This window comes from Zeus faber, assembly GCF_960531495.2.
Source record: "Zeus faber genome assembly, chromosome: 1".
Classification (NCBI taxonomy): domain Eukaryota; kingdom Metazoa; phylum Chordata; class Actinopteri; order Zeiformes; family Zeidae; genus Zeus; species Zeus faber.
The window spans coordinates 54,588,502-54,604,084 of NC_137193.1; the positions used below are offsets into that span (position 1 = coordinate 54,588,502).

General features: G+C 45.0%; 4 protein-coding genes across 7 annotated transcripts in view; 2 read left to right on the top strand and 2 right to left on the bottom strand.

The window, feature by feature from the left end:
* Nucleotides 1-100: 100 nt before the first annotated feature.
* LOC307237058 (inosine-uridine preferring nucleoside hydrolase) lies at nt 101-2,968 on the bottom strand. 3 transcript variants are annotated; one of them, XM_080009673.1, is made up of 6 exons: nt 2,755-2,968; nt 1,895-2,462; nt 1,581-1,763; nt 1,369-1,480; nt 1,155-1,291; nt 101-1,065 (listed from the first exon to the last, which is right to left on the bottom strand). In XM_080009673.1, the coding sequence occupies exons 2-6, from the start codon at nt 2,075-2,077 to the stop codon at nt 700-702; spliced, it is 981 nt and encodes a 326-aa protein (XP_079865799.1). In that variant the 5' UTR covers nt 2,078-2,462; nt 2,755-2,968; the 3' UTR covers nt 101-699. The 3 variants fall into 3 exon arrangements, with proteins under 3 accessions (XP_079865799.1, XP_079865797.1, XP_079865798.1); XM_080009672.1 differs by having other exon boundaries at nt 105-1,065; nt 1,895-2,083; XM_080009671.1 differs by having other exon boundaries at nt 1,895-2,968.
* Nucleotides 2,969-3,793: 825 nt separating this feature from the next.
* On the top strand, nt 3,794-10,962 carry LOC307237020 (basic immunoglobulin-like variable motif-containing protein). 2 transcript variants are annotated; one of them, XM_080009628.1, is made up of 10 exons: nt 3,794-3,842; nt 6,217-6,792; nt 7,979-8,108; nt 8,265-8,360; nt 8,479-8,583; nt 8,674-8,768; nt 8,856-8,988; nt 9,097-9,180; nt 9,627-9,723; nt 10,058-10,962. In XM_080009628.1, the coding sequence occupies exons 2-10, from the start codon at nt 6,291-6,293 to the stop codon at nt 10,349-10,351; spliced, it is 1,536 nt and encodes a 511-aa protein (XP_079865754.1). In that variant the 5' UTR covers nt 3,794-3,842; nt 6,217-6,290; the 3' UTR covers nt 10,352-10,962. The 2 variants fall into 2 exon arrangements, with proteins under 2 accessions (XP_079865754.1, XP_079865755.1); XM_080009629.1 differs by lacking the exon at nt 3,794-3,842 and adding an exon at nt 3,884-3,914 and having other exon boundaries at nt 6,222-6,792.
* Nucleotides 10,963-11,054: 92 nt separating this feature from the next.
* On the bottom strand, nt 11,055-13,839 carry LOC307237079 (homocysteine S-methyltransferase YbgG). The gene is made up of 8 exons (XM_080009699.1): nt 13,586-13,839; nt 12,881-12,948; nt 12,614-12,786; nt 12,396-12,499; nt 11,804-11,965; nt 11,507-11,712; nt 11,303-11,376; nt 11,055-11,224 (listed from the first exon to the last, which is right to left on the bottom strand). Exons 1-8 carry the CDS (start codon nt 13,673-13,675, stop codon nt 11,136-11,138), a joined length of 966 nt encoding a protein of 321 aa, XP_079865825.1. The 5' UTR covers nt 13,676-13,839; the 3' UTR covers nt 11,055-11,135.
* Nucleotides 13,840-14,978: 1,139 nt separating this feature from the next.
* Nucleotides 14,979-15,583, top strand: part of nme7 (NME/NM23 family member 7) — a 29,467-nt gene continuing 28,862 nt past the window's right edge. The window contains exon 1 of the mRNA XM_080009659.1: nt 14,979-15,100. Coding sequence (XP_079865785.1) covers nt 15,098-15,100 — 3 coding nt within the window. The 5' untranslated portion in view covers nt 14,979-15,097. The remainder of the gene's footprint in view (nt 15,101-15,583) is intronic.

A 15,583-nucleotide genomic window follows, 5' to 3' on the forward strand; every position in this document is an offset into this window, starting at 1 on the left:
CTTTTTTTTTTTTTTTTTTGAAGTGAATCCCAACTGAAACTTTTTCTAAAACATACATTTTCCCTGTGTGTTGGCAATACAGATTTTTTTTTTTTATCCGGAAATTGAGTCGTGAGTTGTGGCAAAACCTTTGCGGCAAATTTAAAAAAAAAAAATATTTTCCTGCAGCAGTTACATTAAAGGTTTGATGGGACGTGTTTTCCAGAGGAAATCCATTTTCTGGGGTTCATGGGTCCCATGCGTTTGGTAATGCTGCTTTTTATATGGAAGTTTAGTATGCGGCAACCCCTCCCAACAGTTCAGTATTACTATATTGGAAGAATGGTTTTGTGTTCATCTATATTTTTAAGAGGATTATTTTTATGGACATTCTAGTCCCTAGCCTATCACTATAATGACATTATGCAAGTCATTATACTACGTCAATATTTATGACCATCTTGAAAATGGTGTTAACTGGAGGTGTCTTTATTCCCTGAAACAATTTCCAAAACATCCAAGAGACAGAGATACAGTTTTCACAATTGACCTCTTCCTCAAATGACACAAAGCTTTGTGTTGTATAAAGCTTTATTTGGTGATCAAAGTTAAAAGGTTCGGTTGTAATTTGTCAGTGAATTAAAATAAAACATGGAATTCAAAACAGTCCTGACAGCGCCGTTTGTTATTTCAGTCATACACTTTAGACGCACACCACACTTATTTGTTCAAAGGTTGTCTGAGGGACTCCGTAAGTAAATTCCTGAACTTGGCCAGGTCACAGTTATTCATGACAAAGACACGGTGACTCTTCCTCAGTGCATTAGTCTGATCCAGAGCCATCATTCCACGGCAGATGGACCCCTGCAACTCGACACGCACGGGACATTCAACGTTCTCAGTCACGACAGCCCTATCAATGAAGGCAGCCATTGCATAAGAGTCGTAAGAAACAAAACCGGGGCCAAAGTACACATCCCGCTTGTTCATCATAGCCTCCTTGGAGTAGGACCAGCATCTTGACGTTATCAACTTCATGAGACGTGCTGCCGGCGTGTCCTGGTTGATCAGTTCATTAAAGAACTCCTACAGCGTGAGAGGAAAAGCAGCAAAGCCATGGTTTAATAAAAAACAAAAAGGCCAGACCGCTGTGTTGTTCATAGCGTGTTCCTTACCCATGTCAGTTTGTGTCTGCAGCAATACTCCCATGTTGCAATGTGAGTTGGGCAGAGGAATTCTTCCAGCACAACGTAAGCGGATTCTGGGTCCATGACAAAGTTAAACTCTCCACATAATGTCACGTTCCCTTTCCCTGCAGGGACACGCTGTGGTTAAACCGATCCGTCTAGTCACCACTTTAGACCTTGTACACTCTCTGGACGGCTTTACCTTCCATATTTCCACCCATAATAAACAGTTCATTTAGCTTTTGAGGAAACTGTGGATCCAGCCGCAAGGCTAGAGCGAGGTTTGTGAGCGGGCCAAGGCCCACCAGAGATACCTGTCGCAAGTACACAAATCAGTGCCGTAATAAAAATAAAACAAATACAAACAGGACAGGGCAGCCACACACAGGAGGATTAAAAGCATCTTTCTTTCACCTGCTTCTGGTTTTCATTCACCAGTCTGATCATTGCATCAACCGCATGCTCCTTCTGGATTTTCTCCTTCCATTGTGGATCTCTCCCTTCAAGCATGTCCCCAAACCCATCTCCTCCAAAGTGATCATTAGGTGCTTGCTTGCCGCCAACGAGGGAAACGGCGGCGCCTCGGAACACCGGTATCTGCGGAATTGTGCGTCAAGTGTACTTCACATTAACTTGTCGAGCCACGGTGGCCAGGGGAAGCTATCATAATCGACTACCCTGCAAAGAATTATTTTGTTATAAGTAAATAATTAAAAAAAAACACGTACCTGCTGTTGTTCACAGACTGCGAGCACCCTCAAAACGTTTTGACATACATTATCCACTGCTGTGTTCCCAAAACAGCAGGTTATCCCGAGGATTTGGACGCCGGGCGCTGCCAAGGCCATCATTATGGCCTGGGCATCGTCTATGCCGCAGTCTGTGTCAATGATCAACAGCTTCTTGGCCATGGTCCCCTGCAATATTCTGCCTTTTTATTCACAGTTCAACCGGCGGGACGACAATGATCAAATCCCGACCGGAGCAGGAACAGCAACGTCTCCATCGGTTTGCGAAAGCTTAATGTTGAACAGCAACAGAGTAACCGCAGCACTTGACCCGGTTTAATGGATCACCAAAACGCATTAGGGCCCGGCCAAGTAGAATGACTCCTCCTAAAGCAGGTGGTGTCGGTTTGACTTGAATCAATGTTTAGCAGGGTTGATGAAAAACAAACCGTGTGGTGGAAGTACAAGTACAACTGTCTGTGCTTAAGTCCATGTCGTCGTAAATAACCACCTGCGCTACACCTGTTTGTTTATGTCAGGCGTAACCCGGAAATGCATGAGCCCTCATCTGCGGGAAATAAAAAAAATACCACGTACAAATATACTTTCGGCCTTTCTCAATCTGCGTTCTTGTCTGTACTTGTGGACTTGGGGGTTTCACAAGTACTGTTTCAATTCAAAGTCCGCCTCGAGAAAAAGTCAAAGCGGCCACATGGAGATTCGGGTTCCACCACCTTACGAACGACGTGGCCCATGTTTTAAGTAACACCCGTTGAATGTGCCCGAGACGTGGCCATTGTCCGGTCCAGTGAAGTTATTTTGGAGTCGCTGCAGAAAACGAAAATATTTCCAATACTCACACGTCACCGCAGGTAGTGGAGAAGGTGGGTCCCGGTGTCGGTGTCAACAAGGGTCCGGGTCTAAGGCCGCTTCCCAATACCAAGTACGCGAAGTCCGGACTTGCGGGACTTGGCGGTTCAGACCCAGCAAGTTGGACTCGGGAGGACCCGGGACCGTCATTCTGCGAAATGCATTCTGGGATACGTGGCTGTCGCCACAAGTCACCACAAGTCACCACTGACGCGTCCTCGATCAAATGGGCGGAGCAAGTCCACATCCGGGCATTTGGACTGGACTTGGCTTGACGCGGACTTTGAATCGGAACAGTAACTTGGGCTGCGGCTGATGACGTTGCACCAGTCCACAAGAAAAACACGTACAGACGAGGACGCACATCGAGAAAGGGCCACAACCTCAATTCAATGCGTTCGAGTTAAACCTGCGACCGTTGTTGACATTACGGGGTCGTCTATATTACGAAACCACGGGTTATGTCGTCGATAACAACAACAACAACAACAAAAAAAAAATAGATACGACCGACACTTACGTTCTTCTCAGTGAATAAAAATACAAAGTCTGTCGCTCGGAAAGCGAACAGCCTTTCGAGTTTCACTCTGATTATTATTATTTTTTTTTGTTTTGTTACTCAGCTCGAAATTAAATTCCCGCGGGTGTGAGACGCGCAACACCCCCGTCCGCACAGTGCACAACCCGTCAAAAGCCGTGAAGCGGGACAAGGCGTTCTGCCTTCTAGGATCAAGTAGTATTATTTTACTTTTCTCTTTGTGTATGTATGTATATTATTTATCAATTAATAATATATCTAAAATCAAATATATGTAAACATAATTATATTTGGATGTACTACTACTACTACTACAAAATAAAGTATATATATATTACTATTATTTAATTAACTGCTATTCCATTTATGTATTACTATAATTATTCTCATGTTATTTGTTTTGTATGTATTCAGATTTCCCTGTCAAAGTTACTGCTCTATCCACACTCCAGCCCAGTAGAGGTGGCGGTAATGCGCCAAACCGCCATTTAAAACAACAGAAGAACAGGAAGAAGATGACGTCACGTTCCAGGATGTCGCGTTAGTAAATTCTTCTAAACAAACACACACACACACAGACACACTGGCTCGTCTGAACTACAAGGATGTGCGGTCAGTCCTTTACTATTACAATTGTGTATATATTATTCAATGACATGCTGTTCTCCGATCTGATGGAGCCGTGCATGCTTGACGATAACAACCTGACCGGGAACAGAGAGCTGCACTACGCCACAGCAGCACAGGCTTTTGATAGGAAGACCATGATGTTAAATGAATATACATCTCCAGCTTTCACATACTGCTCACTATAGCTATTATACATGCTGTACGTACACACACACACACACGCACACGCGCGATATATTTCTAAATGATCACCATTTCAATTCATGAGAAAATGACAAAAACAACAGAACGATACACTCACTTGAAGCTTTATTAGGAACACCAGTACACCTACTTATTCATGCAGTTATCTAATCAGCAAATCGTGTGGCAGCAGTGCAATGAATAAAATCATGCAGATACGGGCCAGCAGCTTCAGTTAATGTTCACATCAACCATCGTGAATGGGGGAGAAATGTGATCTCAGTGTTTTCCACCGTGGCATGATTGTTGGTGCCAGGCGGGCTGGTTTGAGTATTTCGGTTACCATTGATCTCCTGAGATTTTCACACACAACAGTCTCTAGAGTTTACTCAAAATGGTGCAAGAAACAAAAAACATCCAGTGAGCGGCGGTTCCGCGGACAGAAATGCCTTGTTGATGAGAGAGGTCAACGGAGAATGGCCAGACTGGTTGGAGCTGACAGAAAGGCTACGGTAACTCAGATAGCCACTCTGTAAAATCATGGTGATCAGAAAAACATCTCAGAATGAACCACACATGGAACCTTGAGGCAGATGGGCTACAACGGCAGAAGACCACGTCAGGTTCCACTTCTGTCAACCAAGAACAGAAAGCTGAGGCTGCAGTGGGCACAGTGGGACAGTTGAAGACCGGAAAAACGGAGCCTGGTCCGATGACTCTCCATTTCTGCTGAGGCACACAGATGGGAGGATCAAAATTTGGCGCCAACAGCATTATTCCATGGACCCAACCTGCCTTGTGTCAACAGTCCACTCCTGGAGGACGACCTCCTTGATGCTCCATGGGGAGTGCTGCTCAACTTGTCTCTTCAAATTGCCCACAGGTGCACAATAGGGTTGAGGTCGGCTGACATACTTTGCCACTTCATAAAGAATGCAGCAGTTGCCTTAGAAGAATGTTTAGGGTCATTGTCATGTTTAAAAAGTGCGAGATTAAACCGTCACTCCAGTTTGGCTTTCCACACCTTTTGGCAGTGTTGGTGCACTTGCTTCGCGAGTCTCCTGCACTTCTCTCAGCGAAATACGCTCACCACGAGGTGAAAGCTTCCGGCCGGCGTCCGTCCCTAGTGAATTTCCTCCTCTTCAAAATCACTTTTGCTGCTGTGTTCTGACTTAATAAGTGATTTGTTAATCCTCTTGTACACTTACTTGTCCTTCTTTTGTGCAAGTCTCCAGACATGCGGTGCCATTGTTGTCAGCATTAAGTCTGAGAGTGATCCAGTGGGTTAAGCACCACTCTTAAATGTCATCTCATTACACCTGATGGTTCAACAGACTCATCTGAAGATCATTTTATCCTTAACTAGCACCAGAAAACATTATATTCAATTTTATTTTATTTTGTGGCACGGTGGCGCAGTGCATTGCACTGCTGACTCACAGCAAGAAGGTCCTGGGTTAGATTCCCGCCTGGGGCGCTGTTGGCACCGTGCTCCGGTGGGTTATCTCCCAAATAGGAGCCTTTCTGTGTGGAGTTTGCATGTTCTCCCCGTGCTCACATGGGGTTTCCTCCACCTCACGTCAGTAAGGACCCCCACCAAAAACATGCACACATCATCGTCTGACCAGCGATGGACACTTATCACCTGGTCCCCGGACGCGTCCACGTATGCTGCCCACTGCTCCTGGCTGTGGCCCCGGAGGAAGGACAACCCAGGATGGGTTAAACGCAGAGAATCCATTTCACCGGCCACCATCAAAGCATGTGCATGTGTGTGTGTGTGCAAGCATGTGTTGTAGTGTGGTGTGTTGCGTGATGAATAAAGACTGTTTCTTCTTTCTTGTTTCTTCTTCTTTCTTCTTTTGTAACTCTCAGGAGGATGTACTCATTTTTGCAACATTGTCCTTTATCATTTTGATTAAAAAAAATGTACATTACTCAGCCAAATAAACATTAAGGTTCTGGGTATGAACAATTATCTGTTGTCAGGTGTGTTTTCCATGGACTCCTGTGGTAGTCCATAGTGGGTGTTCTTTATCTGTATGTATTTATACCATTTCATTTGTAACTACTTTAACAATGCCCTTCTTTTCATCCTCAGAATAGATATCCATCCCTGGATCACTCTCCTTGCCCGCAAACTTTTCTCTCATCCGTCACCCGAGGAGCTGTTCAATGCCTAACACTTCAGAAGGTCAAGGAGTAAAGCTATCTGGGCCGGGTGGCCAGGCCTGCCCGCAGAGGCCCGTTCAAAAAGAGGATGATCGCAGCGCGTTGAGCACCCTGACTCGGGACACCCTGACTCGGGACACCCCGAAGGGACGGCGAGCCTCCAGTGCCGAGCTCCAGCTCCAGTGGACCTGCCCCGTCACGCACGCCCGGGAAAAGTTCTACACGGTTTGTTCCGACTATGCCCTTCTCAACCAGGCCGCGTCGGTGTACTGTCCCCCCAACACGTCCAGAGATGCGGTGCCCGGCAAGCAAGACGCCGGCAGCCCGTTTGTGAAGCCGAAGACCTCATTCGACTTCACCCAAGCTCAGCCGGGAGGCGCTGACGTGGCTTCAGACGGCGACTGTGACATGGAGGAGGAGCCTTCCAGCAACACAAAGCCCGTCTTAGCCTGGGAGATTGATACAACAGACTTTGAGGCTGTGCTCACCAGGAAAATAAAAACAAGTAAGCTGAGATTGAGAATTCACCCACAGGTGCAAGGTGGTACAAAAAAGTAAAAGGTTTGGTTTGCCAAAGGACTTTTCAGTTCTTAACCTCACTTGAATCCCTGGTAGCTACTTTCATTGGTATCTCCCATTATGTCGAGAAGACGTGTCTGTGTAAGTGGCAAATCAGGAGGCAAATCGAGAGTTGAATTAAATGGGATGTAATTGAGGTCTTCTCTAGGGCAAGTTTCAGCCAAATTTAGTGTGGGCCAAGTTAAAGTTGAAGTGTTTTCCCTTGTTTGTGTTATATGTGAGTGAGTTGAAAAGTGATTTCATAGTCTAGAGAACATGGCTGTGGGTGGAACGCCAATTGTCTCTGCTGCGCAGTTCCTTCTTACTCATTTTCCATCTCATTGGAACATGTGAGCCACATGTCGGGAACTGTACTTTGGGTTAAATAATAACATTTAGCGGTACAATTTGGTGACGGCTTTAATCACTTAAAACCTCACACAAAACATCCTTCACTGGATTTGTTGAAGTACAGTTAAACAAACCGAATCGTTGCCTCGCCCAATTACTTACAATAATTCAAAAAATACACGTAAAATGTATTTTATTAGGTTTTATTTGATTATTTATTTTTGTGTTCAGCAAGGTGTTTTGGTGTCATCTATTAGTGAAGCTCGATATTTTGGGGATTCCATAAACACAAGAAGAAAAATAAAACTTTTAAATCGTAACCAACCCATAAAAGGGTTTTTTTTTATCACAATGAGCATGTTTCATTATACTGTAAGTCATTGGAGTCATTCATAGTTTGAGAGGTGGACTTATATTTCTGCTGCATCTTGGTACTTGCAGCTCTTTTCCTTTAAAATGTGTTGCGTCTCTCCTAAAGTTCTTCCCCTTCCACTCGGCACTGTGACATCGTAGTATTGTGACAGCGTCGTCGTCTCTTTTCTTTCCACGTCCTCCCTGCCTTTATTTTTATCGTCACTATCAATGTTCGGTTTCTTGGGGCCGCTTGAGATGGCTGCTGCCTCCAGAACACCTGCACAGCTGGAAGTCTACAGATAAAGTCGTTTTATTACGATCCACAACTTCTCTGATTTGAAGGAATTGATGTGTGCCTTGAACATCGCCGAATTGCACGTCCGTTCCATGTTAAACCCCTTTTCTAAATCTTAACTCTGATTGTCCAGGCAATATAAAGAAATTTGGCTCCAAGAAGATGAAGTCGTCTGACAAACTTAGTCGGAATTTGCAAGACACGCCTCTTCACGCCTCGCTGGAGGAGATCAAGCAGAGGAAAGTCCTGGATCTCAGGAGATGGTAATGTTCCGTTGAGGTGTTTTTAGATTTCGGTCGTTTGGAGGCGGAAAAATGTTCCTTGCTACAGCTTTCTCACACTATGATAAAAATCAATGATTAAATTAAATGTTTTCAAATTACAATGTAACTTTGGTGTGTAATTATTTCCCACTCCAGGTACTGCATTAGCCGGCCCCAGTACAAGACCTCCTGTGGAATTTCTTCACTGGTGTCCTGCTGGAACTTCCTGTACAGCACACTGGGAGCGGGCAGGTGTGCAGCTCCTTCTGCATTCTGCTCCTGATGTCTCGTGAACGAGCAGATATGTTGAACACGTTATGAAGATGTGGAGTGGAATATCATCGACAACTGTGTTTGTTTGCATCACTAGTCTGCCGCCGATATCCCAGGAGGAGGCTCTGCATATCCTTGGCTTTCAACCTCCGTTTGAAGAGATCAAGTTCGGCCCGTTCACCGGCAATGCCACCCTTATGCGGTACCTGGAGTTTACACTGTAATATGGCATTGTCAGTGCCAACAATCACTTAAAGTGACATAACTAACACACTGTGCAATGTCCTTGCAGGTGGTTCAGACAAATCAACGACAATTTCAGAGTCAGGGGTTGCTCCTACATTTTATACAAACCCCACGGGAGGCACAAGACGGCAGGGGAAACAGGCGAGTGTTTTTATTAATCAAACATTTGCTTATATCTGCACTTGAAAAAGGAAAAACACGTTGGTTAACCTCTGAAGCCTTTCACAGCTGAAGGAGCGTTATTGAAGCTGACACAAGGGCTGAAGGATGAGTCTATGGCCTATATCTATCACTGCCAGAATCACTACTTCTGTCCAGTGGGTTTTGAAGCCACACCACTCAAAGCAGCAAAGGCTTATCGGTAAGCGGCGTTTCCTTTTGGCCAGTAGCCATGCTTTCTGTTTCATTGCTAAGAGGAATTATATAATGTGTTCAAATTGCTAAATGACGGTTCCTGTTTACTCAAAAGGGGGCCTCTACCAGTAAATGAAACAGAACATTGGATTCTAATTGGTGAACCCAGTAGGAAGCACCCAGCCATTCATTGTAAAAAGTAAGCCACTTTTAAAATCTTCACGAACGTCTTTCCCCGGTGTATGACCTTAACCGGCAGTTTCACCTTCCATTGTGGAACACAGGACTGAATCATTGACATTTTGTTAATCTGTGCCTAAATTTTGAACGGGCATGCACTAGTGTGTTAAACTCAGACTTAAATAAGCGGCTGCCATGTTGAACTTTGTGAAGATAAAGTTTGGATATGATGTTTTATAAAGGAAAACAGCTTTTAATCAAGTAACTGCCACACAGTGAGTAAGTGTGGACGTGGAACGGAGGACATCCATGGGTGCAAATTGACTTTCTGAAAAGGGAAACCATCAACTTTAGATCCGGCCACTCAAGACGCATTTTTAGCCTAACCGCGTACAATCTGGATACAAGTTATATAGTCATACCTTGATCCTCGAGCTCTTTTTTTAATAAATCCCCTCTTTTCAGGTGGTTGGACATTGTGACTGACCTCAACACACAAAATCCAGATTACCTGGACATCCGCCACACAGAGAGGGGTATTCAGTGCCGCAAAACTAAAAAGGTTGCCTGTGTTTTATTTTTTTCTGTTTGTTTTTATCATGTAAAGCAGTGATTCTCAACCTTTATCAGATCAAGGACCCTTAATTTGATATGCATTAGGTCACAGACCCCATTTGATAACATTTTGTTTCTTGTCTACTATAGTTTAGAGATAAGTGATATATTATGGTCAAATTGAGTTTGAACTATTAATTATTTTGCTGGGGACTCCCTGGAACCTCTTGAAGGACCCTAGGAGGTCACCGGACCCCACGTTGGGCACCCCGATGTAGACAATGCTTGTACCGCAATAGCTTGACCACGGCCTTGCTGATGGAACTGCGACATCTGTGCAGGTGGGCGGCAACCTTCACTGCATCATGGCCTTCCAGAGGGTGAACTGGCAGAAACTCGGCCCCTGGGCTCTCAATCTGGAGAACCTGCGCCACGATTTGCACCACTCGGGCGCAGAACGTGCCCACGGAAGCGACGGCGAGGACAAGGCCTCGGCCCATCGCCTGGCGCGCTTGGGCCGCTCCCACAGCACGGGGAGCCAGAAAGACACTGCCTGGAAACGTCTGTCCAACACCAAGGAATACAGACAGAGGAGCTCGCCCGACAGCGACCTGGAGGAAGACGTCGCAGACTGAGACCGTCCAATCGCACGATGGGACCCGATTTATTTATTTCCATGTATTTAAACCGTGTTTAGGGATTAGGTGTTCTTCTTTCACATCTCAGCCACACGACAGACCTGTTCATATCGTCCCGATCTCAATCACAACTCCTCCATGAAGTGTTTACCTTAGGCTCGTTTAACAATATTAAGGAAAGTAGATGTGTGACAGGTGAATTTAAAATCCTCTCCAGATTAAATTGTTGTACTGTTCACTCTTATTACTTGGTTTGTATTTGTTTAGACAATCTGACCTACCTACAGTGACTCGTGCATTCAGGTGTTATTCAGTGAACTTGTGAGAGCAGGTGACATTTTGTGTTCTAAAAAAACCTAATTGGTGTTGATCATTTTGATCTTTCTTTCCTTGGAACTAGAACAACCCTGAAGCTGTGTACGAGTGAGAATCGGAATCCTGTCACATAAAGTCTGTGGAGATTTAAAATGTGAACCACAAAAAGCTAAGATTGCATCTTTTTTTCGTTGCGTTATTTTTTTCCTTTCTGTTAAAACATTTTCTGTCCATCATTCCCTTAACACCACTGTCTTGAGTGCATTTGATGTAGTTGGTTTGAAAGAAATAAAATAAACATTCATATAAACTTGGCTTGTTCATCAACATTTTCTCAAACAAAGACTTCCTCTTTCAAATGTTTATTTTATTCAGAAAGCAGGAATGGCATAAGGAATTTTGCTTACTGTTAACTGTTTGATTTATAAATTCATAGAAGTTGTCAACATCTTATTTACATTTTCCTTCACGCCACTGGGGCCTCCGATGAATCGCTTCCTTTGAGCTGTTTTCGTAACTCCGCTATGTGAGCAGGACTGATGCGACAGCAGCCCCCTAATGGACGAAGAAACACCCAAATAAGAAAATAATGAACAGAAAAAAAACAACACAAATTAAATGATTTCACTTTACCTATCATGCCTGCACCTTGCTTCATCCATTCGAGGCTTAGTTCTGCTATGGATGTTTTTCCTGAAGTTTGCCATCTGTCGATGTTAAAAAAAAAAAAAAAGAGACGCACACGTTCACTATCACTTAAGAAAGTTTGGATAACAGGGCAGTGTTTAGACAATGTGAGCTGCAAATAGACATTCATTTTGATTTCACCAGACTCACCCACTTACTGGATCCCATTCTTCTCCACTGTTAGGGTAAACAACCCAGAAAAGGTCTGGACTCAGAAGGGATTTGGCAGAGCCTAGAAGCGGCTTGACCAAAGCTGGAGAGCAGCAGTTGAGCCCCACAGCAATCAGCTGTTTGGATCGATGCGCAATCTGGACCGCGTCCGTGAATAAGCTACCGTCGGATATACACTTCCCATCCTGAAAATTGGATATGACTTGTATATTGTAATAGTTTGCAGAAGGCTCAGTGAAAAGATCCACTATGAACCTACGATTTCAAAGGCATTACCTTACATGAGAAGGAGAGCCAAGCTTTTGAATTTGGAAATTCTCGGAGTAGCTCCACTAGCGCCTCTGCCTCTTTGATACTGGGGATAGTCTCCAAAGCAATGACATCGGCTTCTGCTGCCACTAAGCAGCTGATCTGTGGCCGGTGGCAAGCTTTAAGCTCCTTGGAAAAGACAGTAGACGTTTGATAAACAACATTAGAATTCATAATCTGGTGTCACCTGCTACCAAACCAACCCTAAAGGACTAGAGATCCAACTCAAAGACATAGTCATAAGGTGATAATTGCAGGTCTGGTAAGTAGGCACACAAGGAGCACTTTGTATTTAGTCTTAACGGGATTTTGTTTTTTTCCTATTCATTCTTGATGTTGTTGAATGTTGAAAAAACAAATTTATCAATTACCAACAGGCAGTCTAAAAAACAGAATACCACTCCGCTGTGAACTAAACGTTTAACTGTAGCCATGGTTCAAACATTACATCTGATGGAACAACCCACTACTTGTGCATAAAGCAGCATGGATTTCACATCGTACTTAAACAATGTTCAAAACGTTTATTCTCTTATCAAATGAAAAGTGTGTCACTCACCTCTACACTCATCTCTGCTGCATAAGCCCCAGAATACTCTGATCCATTATGCAGGAATGCCCCATAGGGTCCAGTAGAGCCGGCAACTACAGGTTGCCTTTGCTCTTCACAAATAATATAAAGGCAAAGTACACATTAATATCAAACGTATGTTGCGTACAGAACGTTTCCGCACAACTGATAAGAGTAGTTAAGCGCACACACGCTGCATAAAGTACCTTTCCGATGATTCTCAGAAACAAAGCGCTTAACTGCTTCTTTGGCCAGGCGCACTCCTGACATCACCAGCTCACTGGCCATTTCGGAGCTGGCGTCCAGGTGCCTGATGAATCCCTCGATACTTGCCTGGTATGTCGCTGTTGTTACAACATCTGCACCGCTGAGAAGAAATCTGACAAAACGTCATCAGAATATTACAATTGTTCACATCATACCATTCACACGTTCTACGGTGTCTGCACATTAACATTGGTAGGAAGCCTTACCTGTAATGGGCATCTCTTATCGCCTGGGGATTAGTGTGCAAAAGCCTGGCACTCCATAAAGGATCTCCCTACAAATGTGACAAGATTGGAAAAGAAAAAAAGTTGTTGTTTTTTTTAATACAGTTTCCTCAAATGTTTTGATAGGGGTTCATTCTTCAGTCAGTGAAATAGATAACAAGGCCATAAAAAAAGCAATAATAGTACAACCAAAGACGACTTTTTTTTTTTTTTTTTTTTTTTTAATAATTCTATGTACCAATGTTTCAGAGTCAATCCCTTATGTTTCCTCATTTGTCCTCGTCCCTAGCCCTGAGAAATGAGAGACTGATCAAATTGTGTGTTGTTGTTTTTTTGTTGTTGTTGTTGTCGTCAATGGTAGGGTTTGGAGTATCCAAGTTTTAAGGGAGATTTCACAGGAGTTAGGCGAGCTGGTCGCACTGGCATCCATTTGAGCGAACACAATTAGTACGTAGCCTGTCTCTATCGCTGTACTCGACACAGGTATAACATTGGTATTGGCGTTCTCGCCTGAATGCCAGTTTTAAGTTCAAGCAAAAAACAACTGCAGTTTCCTTTCAATGTCAGCAAACGTGGACAAACTCAGCAATGAACCAGTTCTAGGATTCGTAGCTTGTTTGCTAGCCACCCAGGCGCGGCGTATCCGACGTGGTACAACATATATTAGGTGACGTTGCTGTTGTTTACCTCTAATTTAAGACCACATGTTTCGAGTTCGGTTGCGAGTCCTCCATCCAGGATGAGGGGGCCGTCCCCCGGACACCCGGTGGGAAACATGTTCGGGGAAAAAAAAAAAAAAAAAAAAAGTCACATTAAGAGGCATCAATTATCTGAAACGGGTGAAAGCGAAAACGCTGACGGACGTCGACCCAGGCTCAGATCCAGGGGGGATACGGTCAACGGACACGTCGCGTTCAAGGCCCCTCGGAATCATGAAGACTCTCTGTCACACCGCGGCTCACACTTGTCTCGGGTCACCAGGTGGCGCTGGACGATCGATCCGCGCCGAAGCTTCCTCGGGTGAATCTCGTTTCCCCGAAACGTAAACTTTACTTCCCACCCCCCCCCGCCCGTGCACAAACGAAGCTGAAGTGAGCCCCGGGTCCGTAGTTTCCGATTCGGCCGCTAAGGGGAAAGTTAATGGAACCGTAATGCTGAGGTTGGCTTCGGATTCGTGCCTTCCGATTCAATTTTTTTTTTACTGTATTTTTGTAAACGCAGACAAACCTTAAACCACGTCTGCTTATAGTAGTTAAACTACTGTACATACAGCGGTCAAGCCTGGACTATAGTATAATAAGAAGCCCATACTGCATTTCGAAAGTAATATTCTATTTGTGAAAACGGGAACAGTGTGGGTCTTACTGTACTCTTTCCACACTGGCTGGAGCGGGCCGTGTCACCGTTGACGTCCCACCTCCGTGGACCAAGCTGGCCCCTTCGAACCACATTTCCATGGCAACGGGGTGTTTGGCGGCGGCGTTCGGCAGGTTTACCGTCGCGACGCGCGGGCGCGGCCGCACGGCGACACCGCCGTCACGGATCTCTGGCGTCGCACCTCGGGAGAAAAGGCTGCGTGTTTTCACCGCGAACTACCAATATTCGTGTTCAGCGACTAAAGTGCTGCAATTAATACAGCCCATACATCACATAACCCATGTCGGTTTGCATTAGTAGCACGTTTAGATGCCGTGTGCAGCAAGTACGTATTCAATCATTCGTTCATATGAAAGCAAACAACATGGAGGCAAAACGAGACGATGGAAGCCCATGACCCTCCTCTCGGCGTTATGACAACTGGGTTGATTTTGAGTTTGTCCCCCGCGACGAACATTTCGACGTGACGAGCGTCGAATCGGAGAGACATCGACATTAGTTGTGTCTGTTATGTGTCTGTCAAGTCACGGGATTGTAGTTGTCTTGTTATTTTGTTGACGACCGAGCTCCCGTCGGCGGCGCGGGATTCAAACGTTCCAGGGCACTTCCGGTGCGCCACTCGCCGACGTTCGAGGCGTCTGACGTCAAGGTCACGTGGCAAGGGGGGGGGGGTGCAAGCCACGCCCCCCCCCCCCCCCCCCCAACCGCGTCGCGTTACAGTCGTGCGCTTCACAACGAGGACGTGAGCGGGCAGCGACGCGTCGCTATCGAGCTTCCCACCCCTAAGTTTACGTTCTCTCCGTGCGATTTAAATGGTTAGAAATGGTAAGTCGGCGCAGTGAACCCTAATCGTCTTTGCATGGGCGACATGTACAGAGTAGGAGGTAGAGAAGAGTTATGGGGGAGGGGGCAGTGCAGCGTTACAGGATACAAGCCGCCATAAACACTCAGGGAGAAGAAGACGCTTTGTTTTGAAGGCGGAAAGTAACAAACCGGCGACAGTATGTCACAACGACAATGAATCCGCCCATTTAACTTCCACACGGTCATTTTTACTTTTATTTTAGCTACACAATTTAGATGAATAGTCATATTAAAGTGAAAATCAATGACCAGTGTCAGCTCACCCATTGCAGGGTGAGGTGAGAGATATTCAAGCCTCTGCAGACAGAAGAAGAGAAAAGCGGCTGTTTGGGCGAATGTATCTGTCCGGATTTGACAAAATGTATATATATAAAAAAAAAAAAAGCGCATTCCAAATGTGATAATACTCATAATTCATAGGGCTGGGCGACTTTGACCAAGTCA